Below are 12116 nucleotides of genomic sequence, written 5' to 3'. Positions count from 1 at the left end.
TGGGACTGAATATAAAAGTTACAAGGTAGCTTGACTTTTATATTTAAGAACTACTGGTCCGTTTATAATGATATTATATTAATTGTGTCCTTTTACATTTTGATCGCCCCTCGTATATAACTTCATTAAGTTTCCTTCATATAAATACATTTATAATAAGTCTTTTATTTCATTAATATTTATATTTTATTATAAAAACGTCGTCGCTTACTAATATAATCAACAAAGGGTGCGAAGTCAAAAACGTAAGAGGTAATTACATTTTAAAACACATTATAATGATCAACAGTTTCAATCATTATTAAAAACGGTGATAATAACAATGTTTGATCTTTCTAGGGCGCATTATATAATAATTACTTTAGATGATATTTTACAGTATACATCGTATCAATAAGGCGTCATAATACAGAAGAATCTTATGCGAGTAACATATAAGGTGGCGCATGAAGACAGTCGTCGAATAACTAGCTTAATAGAATGAACCTTATACTTAACATAATCTTTGACAATTAAGTTTCAACACAAATCAATATAAATAACCTTTGCTTTTAATCAATTATGAATCGAACTATAATTCTTCACATTAACAAGAAAGAATTAAAATCATTTGAAAATTATCATTTATTGAAACAGAAGTAATAAAGTATCTACGGGTCCATTACCTACTCCTTTAATGTGTTGTACTTCAAAGTCATAAGGGTTGTTTTCATTATTGACATTAACACATAAATTTGAAGATAAATGTTCATAAGAATCTATAACTGATATTGGCTTAACCCTTACTACATCAACTACAGTCAGTTTAAATTCGTGCTTGCATATGATTCTAATAAAGTACATTGTACTGCACAATCGTGATTATATTCCGCATTATTTTGTACATGAATTGCGTCATTGTTTTGATTTTGATACGAAGTGCCATCTCTTGAATTACGATTACGTCTATCCATGTAGTTTACTGTATTTCTGGAATTTCGCCATGTATTTCGACTGTTTTTGAGTCTACTTCGATTAAGTGATCTGACATAATTATTGTCACGATTTATTAGGTTAGGTGGATTCCCAACATATCTTTGCCTATTTTGCTCGTTCTGATTGTTTAAATTTATTCGATTTAGGTTGTGTTCCGTATCGTTCACATTACGGATATTTAGATTCCGAACAGGTACAAGATGATCTGAATTATTTTTAATTTTACCTAATCCCGCTTGATGATTCTGTGCATGGTTTTGAGTTTCATAACATTGGACAAGCATTAATAGGTGATTAAAACTCATGCATTGCGTAGAAAACAGAATTTGTTGTAATTTAAACAGTAGTAGATTTCGAATAGATGCAATCACTCTAGATTCCGATTGCAGTGGATTTACGACTTTTAATTCGTTATACGTATTTACAACAAAATCAACAACAGATTTGTGCAAGCGAGGATTAAAAGGTTGGTTTCTAATCGTGGCATCTCTGTTTGCAAGTAAAAAGTCGTTTTCGTAATTTGCAATCAGTGCTGCTTTGAATTCCTCATATGTATTGACGTGATCTCGTACTGCTTTAAACCATAAAGAACATGGTGGGAGTAATAAATGAGGGATTAGTTTCATATATTGCGATTTATCTATACACATTATACTGCACTCATCCTGAAATTTTTCTAGGAAAGAAGTAGCATTTTCATTACATTTACCACTAAACTTACTCATAGCACGTATTTCGCTCATCTTTACACTTAACTTTACATTCCTTTCACCATTTCGTGTTCGTGTTGAGTGACAATTTCTACCTACTGCGTTATGCGTGGTTCCACCATCTCTTTTCCGCCCATCTGTATTCCTTGGATGAATTCTTTCCAAAATAATGTCCTCATCGGATGGATTACTTGAAGAAGAGATAACGGAAGGTCCACGTCGATCTGCTGTGGGTGAATGCGAGGGCATCTCTTGTGAACAAGGGAACTCCAAACGATCATTAATCATGTTGTTGTGGTATGCGTTGTCCTTAATCTGTAACGTCCTAATTTCCTCTTGTAAGGTAGATATCAATTGAGTATTTGCACGTATTTGGTTAGAATTATCAGTGACCTGAATCTTTTGCTGACGAACAGAAGATTCTATTACTTCCAAATCTTTTTTTACACAATTGACTTCTTGGATTACATGGTTGTAATTATCCTGGCAATCTTCAGATAATCTTTTTAGCTTTTCATCAAACTGTAATGTGATGTCTCTCACCGCATGGATAACAGGTTGTTTCGTCTCTTCTGATTTTTGATCTATTTGTTCCAATCCTCTACTCAATTCTTCTGACTTTCGATCTATGTGCTCTAATCTTCTACTCAATTCTTCATATTGTCTACTTGATTCTTCGAATTTCTGCTGTACCGTCTGTTTTAATTCGTTGGACATCTGAGCCAAATTTTGCTTCATGGCTTCTAAATCGTCTTTTCGGCTTTGTTCCTGTCGCTGTAATGCCATTAAAATTTTGTCTTCTAATGTCAACATTTCGGGTGTAATGGGAGCTATATTTTGCTCGTTGTTAACACTGTCAACAGTTTCATTTTCTACTATCTCACCGATCATAATTTTTCTTGTGATTACTCTGCCACTTCTGAGAATGGTTGAGTTCGTATTCATGAACCTTCTTACAGAGGTAAATTCACCCTTACTTTAGACTTCGGGATATGAATTTACAAGAATCCCGGGTGAGGTAAACCAAAAATTTTACAACGACTCACCAAAGGTAGTCGTCAACCCTGGTTCGGCTAATAATATAAGTACATCTTTTAGTGGCAATAATCGTTAACACCTTAAAATATCTTCCGTAATTGTATTCACTAGTATTATCACCTTCTTTTACTGAAATTACAAGTCCATGATAAGTATTAGATAATTTATTCGTTGATTCTCTTTTAACGTATATTCACACAAACTGTCTTGTTATCATACATGTTAATTGAGTATCTATAAACAACTACATAGCAACCAACTATACAATAATAATGTATATTTCTTACATATATTAAAACATTCTTCTTTTGTTATTTTTAAGTAACATTATATCAGGTATAGTGCTTGTGTAGAAGCACTTTCTGCCCAAGATACAAGTAATTATCAACCGATACAAAGTATCTCGTTGTACACTTCATTCTACCATAATATATATGTTAAAATACACACTAATTTTCAAAGATTTACCCATTGTAATTAAGTGTATTTAACTTTAAATTATGTAAACACGATGGAGTTCCTAACACTGAACTGAGTATCAAAATATTACTATTACTTAACAAAGTAGTTTGCCATATGTTAGTCACCATGTTCACCAATAGATACAGCAAGAGGAGTCAGAAAATTCTTACCCTCACCTTGATAGAGGTGAGCTAATTTAGTTCACAGATACGTCATTTTTTACATATTCATCTGCAATTTAGTTAACAGATACGTCATTTTCTACATATTCATTTTGTATTTCCTTACATTTATAACATCTATGGATCAGTCTATTAATACCATCTACATAAAAGTCTGCGGAGTCGCAGGCAAATCCGGTTTATAATTCATTAATAATCTCCTCATCGTCCGTGAAACGCCTTTCTAGAAAATTTTTCTTCATATTTGGAAAAAGAAAGTGGATGGAGTCAGATCGGGTGAATATGGGAGTAGGTCAAAAGTTCGTAACTACATTGCCGTTCGAAAGTGACCGTTTCTGCTGTTCAATGTGGTGGTATATTGTCCGCTAGTACCAACACGCCTTTCGAAGGCAAACCTCATCTCTGTGCTTTAATAGCATTTGTAATTTTTGCTACCAGTTCCCGTAATATGTTGCCGTGACTATAACCACTTTTTGTAACAAATCGGTCAAGATCACATCTTTATGGTTTCAGAGTACTGACAGTATGACCTTGCTGGGTGAATGCTGCACTTTAGCATTTGTGAAGATGGGAATGAGATATGCTTACATGTGTAACTCACTTCTTTGTTTCCGGGGTCATATATATATATATCCAATATTCATCCATAGCATCCTTGGCTTTGTGGTATAGGTCCAAAATACTTCGTGGACATTGCACAAGTTGCAATTTCTTTGGTCAGATGTCAACACTCACCCACTTAACGTTGTTCAGTGGCGTACGCAAGTAGAGGGGTTCCGGATTCCCTTTCTCTTTAGCAAGATATTATATAATAATAAAATTTTACCATATTAAAATATGTGTGCAAACAGTTGAAATAATATGCACTTAGAAATTTGAACCTCTTCTCTTTGAACCTCTCCTCTCCTGAATGCGTACGCTACTGTTGCTACTAGAGTAACCACCAATTCTGAATTAGGGGAACATTCCGTATTTTAAGAAAATTTTCAACTTCCCGGATTACATCTAACATGTAAGAGGGACGCTTTATATTACAGGATTCAAATTATGCAAAACACTTGCACGATATATGGCAGAAAGTCTTAGCGACATTTGTAAATTTCCACCCACGATATATACTTATGACTGTTGATATGATTTTATCACTAAAAAATTTTTCGTGTTGGCAGCACTGAAATCAATGACAATGATGTTATTCAATCTTTGTACAGGTTTCATGGTTCATAACTTCTGTTCAACTAACTGCTAACATGCTGACGTTACGTTTTTCTGTTTTGTATGTTCTTTTGTTTAAATTTCCATTCATGTATCTTATTATTTTCAGTAAAATTTTCCATGTATAAATTTGAGTATGATGAACTATCGATTTGCTCATGTTTAATAAGTGTATCCCGCTTGTGCCATCTGAGTAACCAAAAGATGGCGACCCTATTCGCTACCGCCTTGCTCATATGCAAAATGTCATGTAATATGGTGTGAATTGGCCGCCCCTCTTAATGTACATCTACTACCTAAACAATCAATAGTCATACGTCTATCTTTAAGCTCAAGATGCTAAACATTTGTCCTCACGCTTGGATCTGTACCGTTGAAGGACGACTTTCTCGTGAATCATTATACCAGAGACCACATTTGAATTATTTCTTCCAGTGTCTTCGAGTCATAATATTAGCATTCCTCACCTTATATAGCTGCCATCTTCATGTATCATTTGTGTTGATTTTCTTTCAAGATTGAGGAGCCTAATCGAGTTTGGTGTTCGATTTTATTCAATAAGCTCTCTGCACATAGTTTTCTGGTTGTAACATCAATTCAATAGAATCTATAAAAGTGGTATTCATATTAGTGAGGTGTCCAACTACCACTGTGCAAATTCTTATATTACTAGCATGTATCTGTCATGATGAGGATGAGAATTTTATTGACTTCCCTCGTTATGTATTCTGTCATTTCTATATTTCTATTACAGTATTTTTATTCTTGTTCTCATCCCTCCGTCTTAGGCAAACAGACATACATACATACACACACACACACAAATAAAAAGTGATTGTGATTTTAAAATGTAAAAGAATGAGACGAAATATTTGTTAAGAATTACAATCATACTACCTATTGAATTATTGTATGCAAATCACAGAATAACAATATAGCAATTTTAACATACTTGATAATTTCTTTTCAATTATGAAATTTTAAACCAATATTTTTATAATATTCTTGTCTACTCATATATAAGCTTTTCTGCTTATTTTCAGCTCAATAGTATTTTTTATCACAATACTATATAAAAGAAGGCTTAATATTTGTCCCAAAGGTACTACACGGAGAATGAAAACCAGAAACACACGAAAAAAAGAGGAAAAACAAAAATAGCATATAAATTTTAATTTAAAACTTTACAGTAAAGAAATCTAAAATACGTTTTCTTCCTTTTTTTCTATAGATTTCAAGAAAAGCGTTAAAAAAAACTTTCTCGTTCGAACTGACTACTTTGTGTGTGTGTAATTGTCTTAGAAAAACATGATCAAGAAAAATATTACTATCCAGCGATTTGAGCACACTACCTACTGATCTATAGACTATTTACTTAAGCCATTCAACGATTTGTTATGTACAAACTGGCTTTATGTTAGGCTTTACTTTCTGGAAATATAATACAACAAACTGCGTAAATGATTGAGTACCACAAGAGAACAATATTTTAACTTTTTTGAAGAATGAAAATTATTGTCTGTTATATTTTTAAAAGAAAGAATTGTCAACTATCACGTCAAAATTTAATTAATTTTAATTTACGTATCAGGATTATTTGAAGTTCCTTTATGTCAAACCTATATTCCTTTGGTACTAAGAAATGATTTTTTATTTAAGTACACACTGTGAAATATATTTATTTTTCCTCATTCACTGAGAAATTCTATCTATTTCTAAGATCGCAATCTTCTTCCTTGTCAATTGTATAGCAATTCAAATGTGCAGAAAAATGTTATACTTGATGTCTTTATTTTCGATTACTACCATATGCACTATTATACCATATTTTGTTCCACATATTGAAAAGAGAGAAAAATTGATTAAATCTATAACAATCTGCAGTGTTTAAAAATGAGTAACTTTCTCGTTTTAATCTAAAAAATATATATACCAGAGACTATGAGACGTTGAGCATTTTATATAATATGATGTATAGATATTAAAATAAAGAAAAGCTAGATTGGAAATTAAACCAATCAACGAATTTTCTTCCTTTAATTTTACAAGAAAAATTATAATACGTTACCATATCTACGAAAACATTGTTGTAAAGCAGTTACTGCTTTCTTTATTAGTAATAGTTAACTTTCCTTGAAGCAAATTAGAGTATGACAATGAAATACAAATAATGAATAGCAACATCAAGACTCTATATATTTCTTTTATTAATAACTATCTTATATAAGTAACTACAATCTATGAAAAATGTAAGAAACTCACAATAAGTGTACTTCAATTATCCTACTTGTTTAGAAATTATAAAAGAGAACATTACGAACATCTACTGCGATTATATATCTTATATAAAATAATTTTAAAACCATAAGATGAAAATGTATTCAAATTCCCATTATTTCTTGATTTCATGTAAGAAAGTTCAACAATTATAAAAATAGAACAATAATGTTTAGTGGTTCTTATATACTTTGACTACTTTTACTACAGGGTAAACTATCAAAAGCGACCGTCGAATGTTTATTAGTAGAGGCATGATGCATAGTCTAATAAATGTATTTGAATTTTATAAATGTCAGTTGATTACTCAATATGTGATACAAACTAAACTAAATATTTGTTAACTTCATTTTAAAACTCCGGGAGAAAATAGTTAAAATAATACATTTCTATCAAGCTTAGTGTATTTTATAATTAAAATTGATTGTATAGATATTAATGAAACCGACCTCGAGAGTGAGTGGCTGTTTTAAGAAGCGGACTGGGTGGTGTAGTAGTTAATACATCGGCACGGTTTGCCGGAGGTCCCGATTCGAGTCTCGGTCCAGTCAATAACTTTTCATGTTTGTACGTTATAAAATTGATTGATTGATGTAAATGAAATCTTTGAGTTTTACGTTCCACGTTTATACCGGTTAGGCTAAAGGAGACGGTGATGATGAGAAATGAATGAAATGGTGGAATGAAAAAGTGGGAGAAAACGGGAGAACCCCAAACAAACCCACTCACCGGTATTTGTCCACCACAATGTTTACTTGGCGCGAGCTGGGATCGAACCAGAGATGAACGCCACCGCGGCCCCCAGATGACTGATTGATGTATTTACTTCCTTTGTTAGCAGAGAAACTATACAAGACAAGAGCTACAGTTTAAATTGATATTTGAACTATCGTAGTTTCTTCCACAACGAATTGAACCCGTGACCTCGTATACTAAAGGCACACACTCTTCTCACCAGGCTATGGATGATAACTATTACAAAACCGCAATTACAATTAAATACAATTATACAATACAATTAAATTATCATTTAAACTCAGTGAGTTGCCCTAAAATTTGGCAGAACTTACTTAAAAGTATGGATTTCAGGGAAGGGGTTCCGTACCTTCAAGGCACACCTCTGCAACTACCCAAATTTTAAACGAAAGCGTTCCACTAAAGTTTCATGTAGAAAGTATTCTCTGTACGTTTTAAGGAAAATAACTGTAATAAAAATAACAAAATGTCATTGAGCAGTAAGGCATATAATAAACTAACTTGTAGAATATGCAGATGTAATTATAAAAGCTTTTCTACAAAAATATATACACAGACCATAATTCAGTGAGCTCTGAAATACAAAGTAACAAAATAGGGTATAAGATTCAGTCTACAGAGCAATTGTTACTTAAAGAGTGGACATACATTATTTCGAGAATCGAGCTAAGACGAGAAATGTTTTCGAATCGTCTCGATTCTCATCTCCAAAGTGAGACGATAATTTGAGTTAACCTTATCCCGTCTCGAATGTAAAATGTTAATTCTCATCCCGATTTTGTTTGTTTTGTTTTAGAATTGAGATGAGAAATTTCTCTTCAAGTAGGCAACATTAAACAAAACCGAAATAGTTTTTTGCCAAATGTCACGTTTCTGCTTGTAATGGTATAACCTGAACGATAATAAGTTTCGAATTGTTATTCTTCTTCTTCTATTATTATTATTATTATTATTATTATTATTATTATTATTATTATTATTATTATTATTATTATTATTATTATTATTATTATTATTATTATTATTATTATTATTAATTTATTATTATTACTATTAGTATTCCTGAAGATTTGATAGTTCAAATATCGAAACATCCGAGTATTCAAATATCTGAATATAATAAAACGTGTGTCATCGCCGATCAATCGCCATCAAAAATCCTAAAGTAAAAAAAGAATGCCTGACGTGGATTCGATCCTAGAACCTCTAGATTAATAGTCGAGGGCCTTGACCACTGAACCACAATCTCTACGTGGTAAATGATTCGTCTTTAGTCTGGTTACGTTAGGTTTCTTTGCCTCCGCTTGCAAAGTTATATGTTATTTTTCTTCGTTTTAAAACGTCTTTCGTATTTCTTTGACCATAATATAAATGAATAATCTTCGGCAAAGTTTATATTAATAGCTTGAGTTGTTCTTAAACCTTTGGTTCACAAGTTTGATTCTTCTCCACACGAAACTACAGAAATGACAAATTTAATTCTCATACTCTGCATTAGTTTCAAAGCAGTCGCCATTACCTGATCAATGACTTGTGTCCGCCACGATACATACCAATAACAGCAACTCGGGTACCACCAGTGGTACGTTCCGCAGGTTGAGGTACCCTGTTATAAATGAAAGCACTGTTTAGGGGGAATATTCAAATAAAAATCAGCCTGAATAGACTTCCATTTTAAAGATTATTTAGAAATGTGTTGGATTTATTGATACTGGTGTCTGTGAATCTGTTCTTTTTCTTTACACTTAATTTCAATGTTTATGCCTTGGTCCTGTGTAACAATACCGCTTTAATATTAGTGTTTATTTCATATTTTAAAGTATCTTACAGTACTGAGCTACTATGAAATTTTCAGCTAGACTTTAACCATGCAATCGAAACAGAATCCCTTGTGCGACTCTAACACTGAAGTTCCCAGTTCAACTTTTAGTTAAGAGAGATCTTAATGTTTAATGAAATTAGACTCTTAAATATCACATAATATTTCTTAACATAATTTTTGTTGTCTATACACAAAGATCACGATGAGAGAACGTGACAGAGAAAATACTAATCTATATATTAAAATGCTAAGTTTATATGTTTGCCCGCAATCCTTTCGACAATGAGATTTCGAAAACTACAAGTGCTAGAAACGTACCGTTTTCACTGGTTAATTCCAAATTTTGTGTAGATTGTCCAGTTTTCATTCAAATTTTCAAAAACCGTGTCGTTATTTTTCTATTCAACATTAGTGTTCCGAATGTTCTGCAACTCCAGACTGGTGAATACGAACATTCCAGTCTGGAATTGGAGTCCTGCCTACGGCACTATTCACTTGATTATCATGCTTCAGTTTCCATTGAATTGTAGGTCCCAGTTGAGTGGTGCGTATAGGGAAAGTTTAAGTTTACTGTGTTCCACTTTGTCTCCCCCTCTAAATCGAGACTTACCTAAATTGTTATCTCATGTTCCAAAACAGTAGATCAACATCATTTTTATAAAAGTCATTATTCAAAATCCTTCTCCCTATCCCCTTCTCTTAAATTGAATTTTTTCTATGTTGCTTCTAAATGACTTTTTCTTAAATTGTAACCTAGCTAAATGATTTTCTTGTATCATAAAAGGATATATTCATCACATTTCTTGAAAATCGCTATGGAATCAAAAGAACTAAACAAAAAGAAAATTATCATTGTTTTTCACTTTTAACTTTACTTTTCAGTTAGTTCCTTGGAATCTAATTGAAGTTGGTCCAGCAGTTTCTGTTTCAAACCCAACATAATACAAACGTCATTCGTTACAGTTTTATTATTTATTGTATTTAATTATATGCAATTTTGTCATTAATGTCTTTTATATTTATCAACATGTAATCTTATTTAATGTATGTTTTGTAGCTCCACGGAACATATCGACTAAAGAACAGAATCTATGGAGAAGATATATTTTACGGAAGAGGGAAATCTTTAAATGAGGCTACCAACGAAGAAAAGAAATTATTTTTTGCAGAAAACAAATAAGAGAAAAAATGAGTCTGTGAGAAACATCTTACAAGTGTTGTAAGTCAGTTTTGGAGGATATAAGATGCATTGCAACCACTTATATATTTATTATGTTAAAGTGTTTCTTGGTGATATACACTTCATGTCAAGTGTTTAAGAAATGAAGTAATTTAAGACATTTTGTGTTAGACTCGGTGAGTTTTTATTAGTGTCAAACAGTGCAACATATCTAAAGAAAATGATAATGTTCTTTATTGTAAATAATAGTAATAATAATAACATTAAATTGAATAAAATAAAAGTTCATTCACCTGTAAAGCATAATCTTCTCACCCAACTTCACTGTGGAGAACTCTGTTCCTACATTCACAGTAGAATTTGTACCAAACTAAACTTTTTATTATCCGTTTAAGATCTCTGCTTAAAGCCTCATTAATTAAACAGTGTTTAGAGTTTTCAGTAGGAAGTCTTAGAAAATTCATTTTTACACGTTGAAATCTGGAAGACTGAAAAATATCTGAATTCATATGCAACAACATACCTAATAACTATTTGATTCAGGTTAGCTTTCTTTAGAATTTTAACAAAGGAAAACACAATGTTTGAGTAAATTACTTTTTTTTTAAATTTAAATAGTGTCGATGTGAAGCAGTTTCGTCAATCAACTAAACATTTAGTTTCATCGAACACAGTATGATACAAGACAGAGAGTTTGATATAAATATATACCAAGTCTCTAAGATGGCCTTGAATGCTGACTGGCTCCCTGTAGCAAATCACCGTTGAAACTACAAAAGATAAACAAATGCTACAAATTCACTTACCCCCCTCTCTTATACGGACATAATCCTAGTACATAAAAAAGATACAAATTACATATTTTTTTTTCAATAATTAGCACCATCCCTCATCAATTTTGAGATCTACCTTGCAATTTATGAAACTATTTTGTTCTTTTTCAATAAACCTGGCCTCTTTCCTTTTCTTTATTAACTTTCTTTTTTCCTGGCCCAACACTTTAACTTTACACCAAATAATGTCGTGTCTCGTGTTCCTTACATGTTAGGATATGGAGTTTCTTTCTCTTTCTAATCATATATTGTCCTTGTGTTGCTTAAAACGCCTTTTTAGCTTTTTTCTTTGAAAGAGAGGTTTGTTTCACTTGATTTGCTAACTCGGCACATGAGATAATTTATTATGTCTCAATGGAAATTCTATTTTGCTTTTGTTTGTTTGTTTGCGTAAAAATATTTGTCTTAAGAGGCAGCAAGACTGAGTACAACTAGTAAGGATTAAGAGCTCCGATTTAACATGGGCCATAAATAAATTTCACTATGTATATCTCAAGTCTATGGGGATTTTTTGAAAAAAAAAAAAATAAATAGAAAAATAGTTTAATGTAAACAACAAATGCAGCTGTACCAATAAAGGTTTCATGCACATATTAAATTAGCAATTTATTGTATTAATACTCGAAAACTTCATAAGAAAATCGACGAAAAAAAGGAAATGCCAAA

General features: G+C 31.9%; 1 protein-coding gene across 2 annotated transcripts in view; it reads left to right on the top strand.

The window, feature by feature from the left end:
• LOC145686376 (uncharacterized) overlaps window positions 1–11219 on the top strand; it is a 92015-nt gene extending 80796 nt beyond the window's left edge. For both annotated transcript variants that reach the window (XM_081759642.1, XM_081759644.1), the window contains one exon: window positions 10495–11219. In XM_081759642.1, the coding sequence (XP_081615768.1) occupies window positions 10495–10617 (123 nt within the window). In that variant the 3' untranslated portion in view covers window positions 10618–11219. The remainder of the gene's footprint in view (window positions 1–10494) is intronic.
• Window positions 11220–12116: the final 897 nt, after the last annotated feature.

Source organism: Thermobia domestica, chromosome 5, assembly GCF_964235325.1.
Source record: "Thermobia domestica chromosome 5, izTheDome1.hap1.1, whole genome shotgun sequence".
In the NCBI taxonomy this organism is placed as follows: domain Eukaryota; kingdom Metazoa; phylum Arthropoda; class Insecta; order Zygentoma; family Lepismatidae; genus Thermobia; species Thermobia domestica.
Note: the sequence above shows the minus strand (reverse complement) of the source record. Positions and strands in the feature narration are given on the sequence as shown.